General features: G+C 41.1%; 1 protein-coding gene across 2 annotated transcripts in view; it reads right to left on the bottom strand.

The window, feature by feature from the left end:
* mia3 (MIA SH3 domain ER export factor 3) overlaps nt 1-19,451 on the bottom strand; it is a 104,505-nt gene that overhangs the window by 31,886 nt on the left and 53,168 nt on the right. For both annotated transcript variants that reach the window (XM_059645128.1, XM_048530831.2), the window contains exons 15-22: nt 17,427-17,538; nt 13,214-13,266; nt 13,021-13,111; nt 11,635-11,773; nt 9,058-9,159; nt 6,831-6,891; nt 4,350-4,385; nt 1,157-1,224 (exon numbers count right to left, since the gene is read on the bottom strand). In XM_059645128.1, coding sequence (XP_059501111.1) covers nt 1,157-1,224; nt 4,350-4,385; nt 6,831-6,891; nt 9,058-9,159; nt 11,635-11,773; nt 13,021-13,111; nt 13,214-13,266; nt 17,427-17,538 — 662 coding nt within the window. The remainder of the gene's footprint in view (nt 1-1,156; nt 1,225-4,349; nt 4,386-6,830; nt 6,892-9,057; nt 9,160-11,634; nt 11,774-13,020; nt 13,112-13,213; nt 13,267-17,426; nt 17,539-19,451) is intronic.

The following is a 19,451-nucleotide window of genomic DNA, read 5'->3' as shown; positions in this document are numbered from 1 at the left end:
CTGCCGAGTTCCTCCAGCAATTTTTTTTTATTTGTCTTTCAGATCTTCAGCATCCACAGTTCTTGGTTTCATTGAATAGATTCTTGACTGATAACAAGTCAAAAAGGAAATCAAGAGTAAACAGTAAAATACAGGGCATGATCAGATAACCGACAATCTTATCAAACGACACTGCAAGCTCAAGGTGCCAAACAGGCTACTCCTAGTCCTATTTTGTACATTCATATGACATCTTCATCCTGATTTCAATTCTGGATCTGTTGCCTATGTTCTAATTTCTCTCAAATGAATTTTTTCCCATAATTTTTGTTGAACCTCAATTATTTTAAATAGCAGGGTTAAAGTACCAACCATCTAGGTTTAAAGGTAATGTTAGTAATGTTCATGCATTCCCATTTAAACCCTTAAGCCTCAGTGTTACACTTGCAAATCTATGCTATACTGCTCCATGTGCAGAGTCCTTTCCAAACATTTTATAGTCAGAACTGAACACAGGGCTCCAGATGGGGTCCAACAAATTGTAGCATCACTTTTCACTGTTTAAAATCACTTGCTCAATTTTGAATTCAAACAATTTTGAGATAAAACCTAACATTCAATAAGATTTTAACTTATTTTTGTTCTGCATCTTAATTTTTGTTGATGAATGGCTAGATTTCCATTTCTCCAATTCCAAATCTCTCACCATTAATAAAATATTCTCATCCCACACACTGAACGCCATTCTTCACAGTTCTGACCTTTAAAAAACTATGCCCCTTTGTAACTTCCTGTTCACATCTACACAACTTACTATGCTTTCTGAAAACCTGGCTACACAACAATCTACTCTTCATTCCAGTTATTGACAAATATGACAAAATTGAGAACTCAGCATAGAAGCCTAAGGACCACATTCCAACCTGCCAGTTTTGATCATCCCTAGTCTTAGCTTCCTGTTGCTCAAACAATTACCAATAAAGGTCACAAAATTACCACCCATTTTGTGGGCAATCACTTGTATGCAATATTAAACATTCTTGGAGGTTCACATGGGCAACATGCATAGTCACTGTCTTATTCATCATGTTAGCAAACTCAAAACATACCCGTCCTGTACTGATCTATCTGAGATGTAAATGAAGGATTGGAGACAACTATAAATAATAGCACTTACTTTTGCCTCAAATTTGCAGTCTCCCGCTTTTCCTCAGTGAGCGTTCTTTCAGCTGAACGTGCACTCAGCTGTTACAAAATTAGAAATTTTAAATTCTTTTTAAAATGTCATCAGTTTGTCCGTTTTTCCAACAGTGAGTTATTTCATAATTTAAAGAAAACTATCCATGTAAATTTTAATGCTATAAATGCAGCTTATTGACTGAGGCACAAAGATGCAAATTAATTTGCACATTCCGATGTAGTCCAGTACCTGAATTACGATATTTTTTCTGAATGACAATTATTAAAACATTTATGATGGAAGTTGTATATATTGCTTGACAACACAGAACTTAAATATTATTAAAATATAATTGAAGCTTTTCATCTTGCACCAGTCAGATACAGGACACAAAAACAGACTTGAGAAAAGGGGCACCATTTTTATTTAGCATAAGATGATGCTGTTGGTTGTTTGGGTGATCAGTGGCTGGGAGATGCAACAAAAACCTTGAACTGGCGATCTTAATTCTCAGATTGGTCAGGGTGTTGCCCATGGCAAGGGGTTTCTTTACAAAAATAAAGTCAGAGAATCCTTCCAAAACAGTGACTAAATCAAGCATTTTGACAGAAACCAGGTGTCTGCAGACCCAGGTGTTAATCAATTTTTAAATTTTAATTCACTTGTACAATGTAGCGTCTCTGGCTGGCCAGCATTTACTGTTGAGCTGCGTTCTTGAACCACAACAGTCAATTGTATTCCCATGTATCTACTGCCTTCGGGCTCCAGATAGGAGTAGTCATGGGATTGGAAGTGCTGTCTAAGAATCTTTGGTTAATCTCTGCAGTGCATCCTGTAAATAGTACACACTGCTGCAATTGAGCATTGACGCTGTACGGGGTGGATGCTTGCAGAAGTGGAGCCAATCAAGTGGATTGCTTTGTCCTGGATGGTGTCAAGTTTTGAGCGTTGTTGAAGTGTACCCATGCAGGGATAGTGGGAACTGCAGATGCTGGAGAATCTGAGATAACAAGGTGTAGAGCTGGATGAACACAGCAGGCCAAGCAGCATGAGAGGAGCAGGCAAGCTGATGTTTCAGAAATCTTCTGGAGGGGGGTCTGGACCTGAAACATCAGCTTTCCTGCTCCTCTGATGCTGCTTGGCCTGCTGTGTTCATCCAGCTCTACACCTTGTATTCCCATGTAGACGTGCTTTATTTCATCACACTCCAGACATTTACCTTTAAGACAGCGGACAGGAATGGGATGTCAGGAGGGGAGTTACTCGCCATAGTATTCATAGGCTCGGAGGAGAGTATTCCACAATCCTGACTTGTGCCTTGTAGACACTGGACAAGCTTTGGGAAGTCAGGCAGTGAGCTACTCACTGCAGTATTCCTAGCCTCTGACCTGCTCTTGGAGCCACTGCGTTTACGTGTCACGTCCTGATGAGTTTCTGGACACTGGTACCCAAGGTTGTTGATAGTCTGGGAATTCAGCAATGGCAACACTACTGAATGTCAAGGGGTAGTGGTTAGGTTGTCTCATACTGGAAACTGTCACTGCTTGGCACTCGTGTGACCTCAGTGTTAAATGCCACTTGTCAGCCCAAGCCCAAATCCAAGCCCATGCCCAAGCCTTGATGTTGTCCAGATCTTGTTGCATTCGAACGCGAATTGCTTCAGTCATGAATGTTGCTGAGCACTGTGCAATCAGTAGCAAACATCCCCATTTCTGACCTCAAGACGGAGGGATAGTCATTGATGCAGTAGCTGAGTATGGTTGAGCCTAGGACACTACCCTGAGAAACTCCTGCAGAAGTGTCCTGGAGCTAAGAGGACAGTCCTCCAACAACCATAATCATCTTCGTACGTGCAATGACTCTAATCAATACCCACTTATTCCAGTTTTGCTGCAGCTCCATCACACCACACTCCATCAAATGCAGCTGTAACATTGATAGTCATCACTCTCACCTCACCTCTGGAATTCAGCTCTTTTCTCCATGTTTGAACAAAGGCTGTGAATGGGGTCAGGAGCAGACTGGCCTGAAGGAACCCAAACTGGTTGTCAGTGAGCAAGTGCTGCTTGATAGAACTGCTCAAGACACTTTCCATCATTTTACTGATGATCAAGAGTAGGCTGATGGGCAGTAACTGGCCAAGTTGGACTTGTCCTGCTTTGTGCATACAAAACATATCTGGGCAATTTTTCACACTGTCAGGTAGATGCCAGTGCTGTAATCTGTACTGAAAAACAGATTGGCTGGGGGAACGGCAACTTCTGAAGCACAAGTCTTCAGCAGCATTGTCTGAATGTTGTCAGGGCATATAGCGTTGTCAGTATCTAGTGGAACAGATTGAACTGGAAGGTATCTTTGATGCCTGTTTGAATGCTTCAGCCTTATCTTCTGCACTGATGTATTGCTCTTCCATCATTGAGGAAGAGGATATTTGTGGAGCCTCCTCCTCTAGCAAGTTGTTTAATCGCTCACCATCTTTCACAACTGGGCATGGCAGGACTGGAGACCTTAGATGTGATCTGTTTGTTGAGGGATCAATTAGCTTTGTCTATCACTTGCTGCTTATGCTGTTTGGCATGCAAGTACTCCTGCCTGGTCGCTTCACCAGGTTGACATCATTTTTAAATAGGTCAGGTGCTGCTCCTGGCATACCCTCCTGTACTCTCAATAAAGTTTTCATAAGATAGTACTTCCTCTGGCTGAGACACAACAATGTAAAAACATCAATTTACATGCATAAGTAAGGACTGGTTCAGAAAAATATATTTCCACAGATGATGACTGGAATACGAGATTCTTTGACACCAGTACTTGAGGCAAATATTACATATTTTATAAAAACAGGGCAGTGAAATTAGAATATTCTATCGAAGGGATAGGCCAAATGGCCCCCCTCTGCACTCTAAGTGAGAAATAACGTGCAGGCATGGTCTTTAATAGAGGAGGAAATAAAGGGGGCTTTGAAGTGGTGACAGGACTATCTGGGTTAATTTCAGTAGATTCAAGAGGAGGACATCACTCACTCAGTCAAATTCTATTCAAGTAGAACAGCATCTCTCTAACCAAGCTGCTATTAGAGATTAACCATCCTTTCTTGTGCAGAAAACAAAGAAATATAACCTGAAGTCACTGTTTCAATCTACAGACAACAGTTTGATCTGGGGCAACAAATTCAAACATCCACACTCACCCAGTTTTCATGAGCCTTCTTCTCATGTGCAGCAATCTGGAAAATAAATTTAACAAGAATTTTCTCAACAACATAAATAACCGTAAAATGTTAATCTATGAAATGAATACATCCATATGGGATGCACCATAGACAATTACACCAGAAGAGAGAAAAATACAAGGGCAGCACTTTTTTTTCCACACAGATGTGATTGAACAGCAAGCCATCTTCATCATGCAATCTAGAAGTATCTTTGCAAAAACAAAGGGCACCAGTTAGATCCATAAAGCATACGGTAAGGAAGCCACAAAGCCTTTTCAGTCACTGCAAGAGAATCCAACTCCTTGCAGCACAGTCACAATGATGTAAACTCAAGAGAAGGGAAAATAGTAAGAACAAAAACCAATAGAGTTTCAGGAAAATCTGAGAAATTTGTTCTCGAATTAACATTCTTCCCAACTACTTCAGAAAACATAAGCATTTGTCTAATACAATTTGCCTTTCTTAAATCTATGCTGGCTGCTCTTGCTTTTTTTAGGCCAATATCTATGTTACACATGAGACAATGAGAATCTTATCAACGAACCCATCGCTACAGGCTGAGGGAGAAAGAAAAGCTGAGAAAGCTGTTTAAAGGCCCCAATCCAGAGGGTTTGCTGAGATGACCAAACTTGCTTGTCAGGTTTTTCAGTAGTTCTTCGCAGCATTTCAGCTGTGGACAGGGACTGTAAAGGTTCAGAGATAACAAAGCGCAGAGCTGGATGAACACAGCAGGCCAAGCAACATCAGAGGAGCAGGAAGGCTGACGTTTCGGGCCCAGACCCTTTTTCAGAAATGGGGGAGGGGAAGGGGTTTCTGAAACAAACAGGGAGAGGGGGGGAGGCGGATAGAAGATAGACAGAGGAGAAAATAGGTGGAGAGGAGACAGACAGGTCAAAGATGCAGGGACGTAGCCAGTAGAGGAGAGTTGAGGTGGGGAGGTAGGGAGGAGATAGGTCAGTCCAGGGAGGACGGACAGGCCAAAGGGGCGGGATGAGGTTAGGAGGTAGGAGGTGGGGATGGGACTTGAGGTGGCAGGAGGGGATAGATGGGAGGAAGGACAGGTTAGGGAGGCGGGAGCAAGCTGGGCTGGTTTTGGGATGCGGTAGGGGGACGAGAGATTTTGAAGGCTGCAGGAACAGCAACTCATTCTGCTTGAGAACCCTGCAGCCCAAAGGTATCAATGTGGACTTCAAAAGCTTCAAAATCTCCCCTAGCCCGACCGCATCCCAAAACCAGCCCAACTTGTCCCCACCTCCCTAACCTGTCCTTCCTCCCATCTATCCCCTCCTGCCACCTCAAGCCCCAACCCCACTTCCTACTAACCTCATCCCGCCCCCTTGACCTGTCCGTCCTCCCTGGACTGACCTATATCCTCTCTAACTCCCCACCTACAGTCATCTTTACTGGCTTCATCCCTGCCTCTTTAACTTGTCCATCTCCTCTCCATCTATCTTCTCGTCTATCTATCTGCTATCCACCTCCCCCTCTATCCCTATTTATTTCAGAAACCCCTTCCCCTTCCCCATTTCTCAAGATGGATCTGGGTCCGAAACATCAGCCTTCCTACTCCTCTGATGCTGCTTGACCCATGTTCGTCCAGCTCTACACCTTGTTATCTCAGATTCTCCAGCATCTGCAGTTCCTACTATCTCCGTAAAGGTTCAGTTTGTTTTCTTTAGGATGGATAAGGCTGAGGGAGGACCTATTGAGGTATATAAGATTACGAGGGGCAAGTTTAGGATGGATAGAAAGCAGTTGTTCTCCTTGGTTCAACAGGCAATAATGAGAGGATTTCAGGAGAAGTGTTTTCTCATAAGTGATGGTGAGAATCTGGAATGCAGTGCGTGTGAGGGTAATAGAGGGAGAAAACCTCCATACTTTAAAAAAGTACATTAATGAGCAGTTGCAAGTTTCAGAACATTTAAGGCTATGGGGTAAGTGCTGGAAATTGAGTTAGATGGGTCTGCGCAGACTCAATGGGCCAAAGGGCCTCTTCTGTGCTGTATGACTCTGAGCATCCTCTCCAGGCTCTTTTCACTTCTTACAGAAGACACTAGCCATTGATACATCAAAGGCAAAATCTCTTAGTTATTGTTTAAAGGCCACAGTTTACAGCAACTGGTGAAGCAAAACAAACTGACTTTCTTCAGGCTTTAGGGACTTTACTGAAAAGACTAACCTTTCAAGTAGTCTGAACACCTATAAGCTGTTCGGTTACACTGGGGCAAATCAGATAGTTGCCGAGCTGATGGTCTTTGTCATCCACAAATGGTCACAACTCCACACACTAATCAGCAACTCATTGCCAGCATGCTAGCCCATCCACAAACTGTTTCCCCCATGCCTGAACAAAGCAGGTTAAACGATACCTCCTTCTACTGCAGTCCCTGATGCCTTGAAGACTGAACAATCAATATCATTAAGTATTACACAACCACCAGACATCCTTCCCATTACCTGATTTTTGAAAGATCTCTCAGTCTTATGTAGCTCTTCTTCCATCTCCTGAATTCTTTGTCTAATAATTCAAAACAAGAGATCATTAGCAAAGCAAATGGAATTTTTTCCAGTTTCAGCCAACACCATAGCTGGGAAGGTACTTCAAGCAAAAAAAAGTGAGGCTCAGAGTAGTATAGCTGAATGAAAACCTCTAAGTTACAGAGAGCACAGTCATTTCTTAAACATGCTGGAACTTTCACAAATTGAATGTCAAAGAAAGCAAGGACAATATTGCTAGGACACGGCTTCAGTGAACTGCAATGCTATCTAAATTTGAGTGCGAACGAACAAAGGCTGTTAGGCTCAGAGGCAGAAGCAACAGAACAGAACAGCAACTTTTTAATAGCATCTTTAATGTTGTGAGATGAACCAAGATGCTTCAGAGGACTGTAAACAAACAAAGTTTGACACTAGCCAACATAAGGAGATACTTGGGAAGACGACTAAACTTAGTCAATGATGCAGGTTTTAAGAAGCCATGATGAGACGAAGATGGAATTAGGCAGCTTTGGGCATTGCCATTTGGAGGCATGTCAACTATGGACAGAGTAAAATCAGAGATAAATAAAAATCCAGAATTAAAAGAGCACAGAGAGCAAACAAACTGAGGTGGTTTTCAACAGGGAACAAGGAGGCTTAGCGAAGAGATGGCCAGAAAGAATTTAACAATAATAATAATTTCAAAATAGAACTGTTACTTAATCAGGAGGCAATCCAAGTTATCTAAGTTAAGGTTCTTACATGAATGAAACTTGATGAGAGCTATGTTTTAGTTGACTTTAAATTTACCGACAGAAGGCTGGCCAGGACTGCACAAAGAAATAACCTGACTCAAACTAATGGCAACAAAATATTTTAATGAGCACCAAAACTGGCAGTACACCTTGTCTAGTTAAAATAGAATGGATACCACTAGTACTAAAAACACATTCAACAAAGGGTGTAAACTAAGGAAAGGCTAGAAAAACTTATGACTATGTTGTTGAAAACAGATGACACAGTAGAGCTGAGATATGCAGGGAAGGTGAATATAGCACTCCAATCCAATCTGAACCAAAACAGTAGCACTACAATTCAAACTGATGACAGGCAGAGATAGGGACTCTTCCCCTTACACATGGAGTGATCCACAAGTGAAATGGATTTCCAATTTGATGAATGGAAACAAAAGACATTGGAGTCATCGGAGAGACAAGGCCAATAGTGTCATGAGGAAACAAAGAGAACAGGGTGGATGATGCCTGAACAGATGAAGTTAGATGAATCAAATGGTTTCTCTCATCAACTCTAACTCCTCTTTCACTGTGTCCAAATTGCAACCAGGATCTGAGCAGCTTTAAATTATATATTACAGAAGGTGAAATGTGCTAGTTTTGATATCTACTGAACAGGGTCTCAAACCTCACTCCAAATGTTATTCTATTAAAAAGCATGTGTCAATGTCAAATATTAAGCCACACTGATAAACATCTTCACATACAATTTAAAATCTCAGTTGTGGAGTGACTGCTCTTGACTACAAGGCATTTCAGTGTGGAATAACGGACACATGAGTCAAGAACCTCAGCTCTCAGATCCTAATGTCAGCCCTGAGCGAACAGCGCTATTTCCTAATATGAAGGTACAAAAGTGATAACCTGACTCAAACAAATGGCAACAAAATATTTTAACATGCACCAAAACTAGCATTACACCTTGTCTAGTTAAAATAGAATGGATACCACTGGTACCAAAAACACAGTTAATAAAAGCTTGTACTAAAACTAATGAGCATTCTCTGGTGCATTTTAAACTAAATCAGAAAGGTTAGGGTTCATGGTCATTCCAAACACTTGAACAAGCAACCTCATTTGACATTTCAGTGGCATCTCTCACATAAGACCTCAGAAGCTCTGCATGCCTTCCCAGGTTGGTGCAAAACAGCCCACAGCAATATTTTGACAAGTAGCCGGGTGTTCCTAATTCTCACCCCTCAACCAATATTATTTAAGTAGATTATCTGGTCATTTATTTTCTCGCTGTAGACACAGCGAGTTCTGCATAATTAGCTATTGTGCTTCTCGCATAAACGTGGCAACAGTTCACAGAACTCTTAATTGGCTGCAAGCATTTTGCACACATTCATGATTTATGTGAGATTACTGTGGGGCATCCCATGGTGAGATGAAAAATCATGACTACTAACTTGTACATCTTCACTTCCTCAACAGCCTGGAGTGCTTTTTCATCAGCTGCAGATAGTTTCAGTTCCTTCTCTTGACGCTGACACTCTTCTTGAGTCAACCTCCTGTAAGGGTGGGAGATAGTAAACAGACGTTATATTCTGTATAAAAAGGACATAAAGCCAATGATCACAAACTGTTTTCAAACACTTTATTGATTTTTTAGAAACAATCACCACTAATATCCTTCAGGGAATGAAATCCACCATCCTCACCAGGCCTGGCCTAAGTGTGATCCCAGACCCACAGCAAATGTGAGTGACTCTCAACTGCCCTAGCCAGCAAACCAGTTTATCAATCGCTAGAAAATCTCAAATTGAACTGGGGGGGATCTCACCCAGCACTGACTTAAGCACTGGTAAAGACAACAGCAGAAACAGCCCCAGTGACTCTGCGAAGTCCTCCTGACTAACATCTCAGGCTAGTGTCAAAACTGGGAGAGGTCTTTCACAGACGAGTCAAGCACCAGCCTGGCTCAATTATACTCTCAGAATCATCCCATAGACAACCATCACTGGATATATCTGGTCCCAAAAGCTGGGCAGACCCAACAAAGGTAGGGACACAGTGGTATACAGTCAGGAGAGATGTGCCGTGAAAAGCCTCAACATTAACTCTGGACCTATCCACGTTCAAGCATCTGTGAAGAGAAACCAGACTTAATGTTCTGGGTCCGGTGACCCTTCCTCAGTTTCCCACAACTGATCAGAATACTAACTCTGATTTTTCTTCACAGATAAGCATATGGACGTACATGGAATAGTGTAGGTTAGATGGGCTTGAGATCGGTATGACAGGTCGGCCAAACATCGAGGGCCGAAGGGCCTGTACTGTGCTGTAATGTTCTATGTTCTGTGTTCTAGATGCTGCTAGACCTGCTGAACTTTTCCAGCAACTTCTGTTTTTGTTTGATTTACAGCATCTGCAGTTCTTGTGATTTTTGTTGTTGAGCAGGTGCTGCTTCATAGGTGTCATTAGGAGTGCTTCAATCATTATACTGCTGATCAAGAATTGACTGAAGAGGTGCTAATTGGCCGGTTTGGATTTGCCTCGTATTTTAGGTACTGGACATACCTGGGATGTGATCCAGAAACTAATGACAAGAATGATCCCTGTATATTTTCAATTTTTGATGAGATACCTGGCATCATTCACAGCAGCTACAATAGGTCTTGCTGTGTGAGATGGAAGAGGGAATGTACTCTTACTATACCTGATCCAGTACGTGGATAGAATGGAGCACCTGGACACGCACACATGTTGAACCGTACCCCACCAGAAGCCTCTAATTGCTAGAAGCTGTGTGTTTTGGAAAATTTGTATGGATAAAAGGTGGCTCTCAAATATCATCACATATCCATGAATTCACTGGTGTTAACCTTCCAATACCATAACTTACTGAAATTCAACAATAATTCTATTAATTTGTAGGTGCAATTGAAATTCTACAAGTCCATTTTTATTCATATCAGTCATCCTGCTTGCTTACATCTGCATTAATCTGGGTCCAGTAAAGTGTGTCAATACTGCTGGAAATGTGCACAGTTTCACCAACCTAACAGGAGGTTGTCAAACAAGCATATTTATGAAACCCTACTTCTTCCATTTCCTCCTGCTTTATCAAGACAAGCAATTGCCTTCATGCTTGCTGATATCACATGGTACAACACATTCCTCTGTCACTTTCCTGCACAGATTGGCTAAACACGAGAATTTAGCAAGAATGTAGAGGAAACATAAGCCAGTATTGCACCGCTGGGCTGCTGCACTTCTTTCTTCGTTGTCCTGTCACATATATAGTCATTAGCGATCCGTTAGCTTTTCCACCTTATCACTGACTTCCTGCATGATAATGTGACCACGTGATTACTTCACAACTAAACAGATAATATTCAGCAGAACTTCTTCTCTAATCAGTACTGATCCTTACAACTTTGAATGTCGTTAAATTAGAAGACTATTTCTAGCAATAAGTTACACAATTTCTGTTGCCTTTCCATCCAATAACTCAGTTCAGAACTTAAAACATAAAAGGCTGAGTACATAGCAGGTCATTCAATCTCTGAACTGGAAAGGTTAAAGTTCCAAGCCAGATCTTTCAAATACACAGCTCAGTAACTCTAGGTCTTTCAGCTTCTCATTTGGCATCATAATGCTCAAATCTGTTTAACTATGCTGGCAACTGCTATTACTATTTTTAGAACTTGTTCATAAAGGACGGTAAAAATCTCTTGTTTGTCATCACTCAATAAATAAGTCCTTGCAATTTTTTAATCAAATCCCTGTGAACATAGGTGACAGTTTCAACACTAAAAATAACAGAAGCCATTCAAGACATCGAAATCTATCCCTGTAAATCCTTTTATATCCTGCCTTTATAAGCATTTATCCAGCTCACCTTAAAATGATATTATCTGCCACATTCAAAACATGTGGTACAGCAAACACTTAAGCAGCCTGGCAAAAACAAAAATTTCAGACTTAACCCTCTCATTCCTCTAGTGTTAAGGCAAAGTCCTGTTAGTAAATCACAGACTTACTTTTGCAGGGCCATCTCCTTCTGGTGGTAGAGCTCAGACAGGATCTCCAACTTCTGTTGCATGGTTTTATGTTCATTCTCAAGCCTTGACTTCTCTGTTGTAGTTGCTACAAAGTTGTGTTCAAGCTGCTTAATTTGCTCTAGATGAAGAAGATTAATTAAAATGAGTGATATTATTTTTAATAAGTTATTCTGTCTCTCTTTTTCATCATCGCAGTCTTTTCACAGAACGCAGAACTCTTGGCAAGAGTGGGAAACTCAACTGGCTTCAATGGTTGAAGGTGGTCAGAAAGTGTTATTTTTTTTAAAAGATTTGCTATGCTTTCAGTGGGCCTGGGTTTACAGTTTATTTCTCCTCGCTTAAGAAATTACATTTGGGGAGGCAATGGCCTAGTGGTATTATCGCTAGACTATCAGTCCACAAATTCAGTTATTAATCCAGGGACTGGGGTTCAAATCCCACCACTGCAGATGGCAAAATTTGAATTCAATCAAGAATCTGGATTTAAGGGTCTGATGATGACTATGAAAATGCTGTCAATCAGAAAAGCCCACGTGCTTCGCTAATATCCTTGTGTGAAGGAAATGTGTCAGCATTACCTGGCCCATCCTACATATGACTCCAAACCCGCAGCCATGCGATTGACTTAATGCCATCAGGGCAATAAATGCTGGCCTAGCTACAGACACCCACATTCCATGAGTGACGAAAAAAGAATGCTGAGGAGGTCATCTTTTGCTTTTCATCTTTATTCTTACATACAACAGTAGGATGAGCTGGCAGCTTAATGTTTGATTCACGCTGGCCTGTTATGTAATTGGCAACTGGAAATGTTCAAGCATAGCTGAAACCAGGATCATTATGGGTTGCTAATAAAATTGTTTTTCATCAACATAAGGTTAGTCAACTATTTTATTATTGCCTGCCTACTGGTTTCTCTCACCAATTGGTAGGAGAGGCTAGTCAGTGCACCATGAATTTTTTTTCTATTTTCTGGACTAAAGGACCAACCTGTACTCAATTGGAAGTGATAGTTTCACTGATTTAACAATTCACAGAGACTAAAGAAATGATGGATATCATTCCCCAAAATATTCATTGATAAATCACATGTAGATTTAAAATTATGGAACAACTTCAATCATAAGTTCTCCCCCCATCAGTATGAGACAAATTGCTTTCAATGGGCAGCAAAACATACAAGTCTTAATTCTCCGTCGAATTAGCCTAACACATCTGAGGTGATAAATGGGTTACATCTCGCCTCAGTTCCATGAATAATTGGAGAATATGTTGTGCAAATTCAGCATCGCCCCTTCCCCACCCCCAAAGAAACATTGTTTGAGCATCAAACTGTGACTAACTTCTACAAAAACGACACTTTACCTTCGAGTTCATGCCTAGCTTTTATTTCGTCTGTCAGCTTGGCTTGGAAATGATCTTTTTCCTCTTCAATGATTTTCAAGGTGGTTTGTACCTTAAGAAGATTGAAGAGAGAATGACACTCCCATACATCCAGCAACAGAATGCTGCCATTCTAAATAAACATACACACACACTTTATTTCCCTATGACTTACCCTTGAAACATCCATCATTTGCTGAATCTTCACTTTTATCCTTTTACTTTTGTCTAAAGAAAAAACACATTTGAAGAGTTATTTGATACAGTCAAACTGGAAATGGCAAAGTATGAAAAAAAATGCATTCAGACAATAACATACTTTCCAAATTGAAGTGCAAAGTTATTAGGTAACCTAATGGGGCTCTGAGGAATGGCAAACGTCTTGTGAGGGAGATATGAAAGGATACATTGTCTATTGATGGATTTTGTTTCAATATTAGTAGCTCCTATTTAAAATACATTCTAATAGGGCATTTTAGTTTTCATGTGGCTCAAATTAGGGACAAGTAGTGTTGTGGCATGGTTTAAAAATGTACTTTTTAAAGCATTAACAAGCATTTTAGCATGAAATCGATGTATTGTCACCATGTGTACTGAAGACGTCCTACAACTGAATTTATCACTCATTTTGCTGGCATCATGTGCTTTATGCTACAAACACAGAAAACAGGAGCAAGAGGTAACAAAGTGTGGAGCTGGATGAGCACAGCAGGCCAAGCAGCATCTTAGGAGCACAAAAGCTGACATTTTGGGCCTAGGCCCTTCATCAGAAAGGTTTAAGGTTAGGAGCAAGAGGTGGCCATTTCATCCTTCAAGCCTGCTCAGACATTCATCAGGGTCATGGTTGACCATACAATTCAATACTCTAATCAACCTTTCTCCCCATAACTTCTGATCCCATTCTCCCAAGTGCTATATTTAGCCGCCACTTGAATATATTCAAATGTTTTGGCATCAACTACTTCCTGTGGTAATAAATTCCACAGGCTCACCTCCGTTCTGAATAGGTCTACCCCGAATCCTCAGATTGTGACCCCTGGTTCTGGACACACCCACCATCAGGAACATCCCCCTTGCATATATCCTGTTTAGTCCTGTTAGAATTTTATAGAAATACATTCATCATATTAGAAGTACAGGAAAAATATTTTGCATTCTCAAGTGTAACTATAATCTTTTTATCAATCCAGGTGATCTTTAGGGGGATAGTCAAAAAATAATCTACAGGGTTACGCACAAAGCTTTAATGTGAATAAGGGTTCACGACCAAATGGTTAGGAAACCACTGAACTCGATAATGAAATAGTACCTTGCATTTTGAAAAATCTCTCAAACAGCAAAACCACAGCAATATCAACCGATATTGTGGATAAGGTCCCTAGTTAGGGGCTTGAACCCACGACTTTGACTGAAAGGCAACAGTCAAAAACTTACAATGGAAGGGTCTAGGCCCGAAACGTCAGCTTTTGTGCTCCTGAGATGCTGCTTGGCCTGCTGTGTTCATCCAGCCTCACATTTTATTATCTTGGAATCTCCAGCATCTGCAGTTCCCATTATCTCTCAGTCAAAAACTTACATTCACTTCAACCAAAAGTTTCCAATTGAAACATTAAGTTGTCAGTTCTATTTTTCAGTTATCATCAGCCTCCATTACTCAGGACAGAATTTAAGTCACATGGAAAAACATGGGTGAATAGGGAACTGACAACCTGTAACAGCACAGATACAGAATTGGCCAAGAGATAGGAAACAAAGCGCCTCTCTGATGAAGGGTCTAGGCCCGAAATGTCAGCTTTTGTGCTCCCGAGATGCTGCTTGGCCTGCTGTGTTCATCCAGCCTCACATTTTATTATCTTGTAATGGTTGATATTTAGTTTTTGGGCTGGAGTGTGGTTCGTACTAAAACCCTCAGGGGCTTGTTTTGGATACCTTATTGAGTTATAGAGTCATATAGCATGGAAATGGACTCTCTGATCCAACTAGTCCACGCTGACCATATTCCCATACTAAACTAGTCCCATTTGCCTGCATTTGGCCCATTTCCCTCCAAACCTTTCTTATTCATGTACTTATCTGAATGCCTTTCAAATGTTCTAACTGTATCTGCAACCACTACTCCCTCTAGCAGATCACTCCATTGTGTGAACAAAAAACTGCCCATCAGGAACCTTTTAAATCTCTCATCTCACCTTAAAGCTATGCTGTCTAGTTTTGAATTCCCCTACCCTAGGGAAAAGGCCTACGCTATTCACCTTATCTACCCACCTCATGATTTTCTAAACATCTAAAAGGTAACTGCTCAATCTCCTATGCTCTCCTTATAACCCAAGCACTCCATTCCCAGCAATATCCTGGTAAATCTTTTCTAAACCCTCTCCAATTTAATAACAAACTTCCTACAGAAGCTGGCCAGCAGGGTAGACAGTATTCCAGAAGAGGCCTCACCAATGGCCTACATCTCAATGTCATCCCAACTCCTATACTCAAAGGTCTGAGCAATGATGGCAAAGTTGCTAAACACCATCTTAATCAGGCTATGTGTGACACAAGTTTCAAAGAATTATATACCTGAACCCCTATGCCTCTCTGTTCTACAATACTACCCAGGGCCTTACCAATAATTGTACAAACTCTGCTTTTGTTTGTATTACTAAATTGCAATACCTCATTTATCCAAAATAAACTCCATCTGCCACTCCTCAGCCCATTGCCCCGAGTGATCAAGACCTCTTTGTAATCTCAGATAACCTTCTTTACTGTCGACAGTACCACCAATTTTGGTTTCATCCACAAACTTACTAACCATACCTCCTATATTCTCATCTAAATCATTTACATAAAAGACAGACTAAAGTGGACCCAGTACTAATTCCTGTGGAACACTGGTCACAGGCATTTTCCTAATATACATGAAAGATATGAATCTTAGAGCATACAGCACTATTTCAAGTTTGCGCAAAGTATAAAAATTTTTTTAAGGCTTGTCAACTCAGCTCAGACAGCATATAGCTAAAGGGCATTGACAATTTGGAGTAACGGGGAGATAAGTGGCAGATGAAGTTCAATGCAGAGAAGGGTGAGGTGATACTCTTTTGTTTAAAATAAAAGCTTGGAGAGACAGTACAGAACAAAGGTCGCTACCCTAATGGGGTTCAGGAGCAGAAAGACTTTGGTGTAATAAGGTTTTATAGGTGACAAGAGAGATAGAAGGAGTAAAACATACTGCGCTATTCAACAAATCTATGATAATGTACAGGAGCAAGGAGGTTGTGTGAAATTTCCATTGAACATCAGCTAGAGTATTGTAGAGCTCTGGGTGTCCCACTTTAGAAAGAATGTGAACACTTCAGAGAGACTGTGCAGAACAGCTGTAAAAGAATGGTTCCAGAGATGAGAAATTTCACCCAAAAAAGACAGATTAGAGAAGTGAGGACTGTTTCCATTGGAGTAAAGAAAGCTACAATGACATTTGAAGGAAGTTTGCAAAATCATGAAGGAATTCAGAGAATACATAGGGGAAAAAACTGTTCCCTCATAAAAAACAAGACAGAGCAAAAAGGCACATACACAAGTGAATATGACAAGCAGCAAAAATGACAAGTTTATTTTCACACAAACAATCATTCAGGTTTGTCATTTGCTTGACAGTTTAGAGGTGGTTCAAGTATGAACATCTAATGATTATCTAAATTAAAGTAATATTCAGGGTAGTGGGGAAAAGGCAGAAGAATGACAGAGTCACAATACTCAAAGAACCTTTTGACGGGTGATTAGCTGAATAGCCTCCTGTTCTGCAATTTCAACGTTTCCCAAGATCCAAATTTTTAGTATAGTCAAAAATTTACTGTAACTTCCCCTTTAGCTAACTGATAAATTCAAGGCTCTTTCACAGGAGTTTGGACCACACTCTCTCACTTGACAGAAGTGCTTATGGTCAGAATCTGCAACTTAATGACAGTTGACATGACTTCAGCAATAAACACTAGTGCAAAAGTTGACTGGAGATCATGGGAACTGCAGATGCTGGAGAATCCAAGAGAACAAAGTGTGAAGCTGGATGAACACAGCAGGCCAAGCAGCATCTCAGGAGCACAAAAGCTGAAGTTTTGGGCCTACACCCTTCATCAGAGAGGAGGGTCTAGGCCCAAAACGTCAGCTTTTGTGCTGCTGAGATGCTGCGTTCATCCAGCTTCACACTTTGTTCTCTTGCAAAAGTTGACTATTGTGTCCTCTGTACTATCTCACTCTACATAAGAGTGAAGAGTTATCTTGTTCAAAGCTTTGATTTTCAAATCCATGGAGGTATTAAAATTCACACTGTTCCTCATCAGGGAGTAAAAATAAATCCCCGTTTGAAAACAGATCAGACTATGTTGCACTAGTTTTACCTGGTAGCTCGCCATTAGCCATTTCGCCATCCACTTCTTTTTCCCACCCATTATCTTCAGTGTCAGACTCAATGTCAAGCTGCCTAAGCTGCATCACGCAGTCTGTCAATACCTGGATAGCAGGGGGAGAATTCCACTGTTTAACAACATCTTGACAAATCAAAAAATTCAAAGCAGCAAGAGTTTGAAAAAGAAATACAGTGTCCCACTCCATTTTGGGCAATCAAGATCTGGAGAAAAAAAAAGTCACAGAACTTCTTGTGATAATTCTAACACTCCCAAATAAATAGGTTTTATTAAATAAGTTAGCTGGAAAGCGCATCAAAAAATCAAATAAAGCACTGGTTGAACACATTCTGGGAAAGCAATTTTAAAATTCTCAACACAGAGAAGTAGGCTAAAATGTCTCATTTATACTCATTTTCTTTCATGCTTCTCAGCAAGGCAGCACTTGGCCAGATAGGGTGACCAGGGAGCCTAGTAAAACTGTAATCAATAGGAATCAGGCGGAAAAGTCTCTGCTAGTTGGAGTTGCACATAGCACAGAAGATGATGACAATAGTTGATGGACATCAATCTAGAGCATCACTGCAAGAGTTTGTCATAGTCGTGTCCTTGGCCCAAGTATCTTCAATGATCTTCGCACTCCCCCACTATTATCTTGGGGAGGTGATGGCCTCGTGGTATTATCACAGGACTGTTAATTCAGAGACACAGATATTGTTCTGGAGACTTGGGTTTGAATCCTGCCATTTAAGATGGTGGAATTTGAATTCAATATCTGGAATTACGACCGATGACCGTGAATCCATTGTCGATTGTCAGAAAAACCCATCTGGTTCACCAATACCTTAAGGGAAGGAAACTGCCATCTTCACATCGTCTGACTTACATGTGATTCCAGACTCTCAGCAACGTGGTTGATTCTGAACTGCCCTCTGAGCAATTAGGAATGGGCAATAAATGCCGGCCCAGCCAGTGACACCTTACATTACATAAAAATCATAATGATCAGAGTGGGACAGATGTGAACAATCGCTGTGTCATTCACAAACAAAGATACTGAAGCAATCCACATTCATTTGTAGCAAGATTCAGACACATCGACACTTGGGCCAAAGAATGGCAAATAACATTCACACCACACAAATGCCAGTCAAGAATCATCTTCAACAAGAGAGAATCTCCTCCTTTCCCCTTAACACTAGCAACATTCTAGGAGTTACTACTGGCTAGGCATTGAACAGGAGCAGCCAAATAAACATTGTAGCTGCAACAGCAATTTAGGCTAGAAATTATTCTTCCTTATTCTTCAAGTCTGCACTGTCACACCAAACAGCATTCCTCCCAAAACCAGACCCCTACTCATTCATTTACCACAGCTAATCCACTTAGCCTACACATCCCTAGACACTACAGGAAATTTAGCATGGTCAATCCACCTAAACCAGACCACTGGAGGAACCCGCAGCATCCAACGGTTACCTACACAGACACAGGGAGAATGTACAAACTCCGTTCAGCACTCGTCCAACACTAGAATCAAAGCTGGGTCCCTGGTGTAGAGAAGTAGCATTGATAACCACTGAGCCACAGCCCCAACATGGTTTGTACATTTCCCTTCTGTTTGCGAGGATTTCCGCTCGGTGCTCCAGTTTCCTTCCACAGTCCAAAGATGTGCAGGCTAGGTGTACTGGCCATGCTAAATTGCCCCATAGTGTCCAGGGATCTGCAGGTAAGTTGGGTGAGCCAAGGTAAATGCGGGGTGATGGGGATAAGGTGGTCGTAGTGCACTCTTCAGAGGATTGGTACAGACCTAATGAACTAAGTAGCCTCCATCTGCCCTGCATAGATTCCATTCTTCCATGGAATGTCAGTGCTACCAATGCCAGTGTTTGTTCACTATCACTGTTTGTCTTTGAACAAAGTGGCTTGCTGATTATTGTACAAAGCAGTTAAGAGTCAAGCACATTGGCTGTGCAGTCAGTTGTATGTTGCCCACAGCAAGTAGGGATAGTAGATTCC

This window comes from Stegostoma tigrinum, chromosome 4 (assembly GCF_030684315.1).
Source record: "Stegostoma tigrinum isolate sSteTig4 chromosome 4, sSteTig4.hap1, whole genome shotgun sequence".
Classification (NCBI taxonomy): domain Eukaryota; kingdom Metazoa; phylum Chordata; class Chondrichthyes; order Orectolobiformes; family Stegostomatidae; genus Stegostoma; species Stegostoma tigrinum.
Note: the sequence above shows the minus strand (reverse complement) of the source record. Positions and strands in the feature narration are given on the sequence as shown.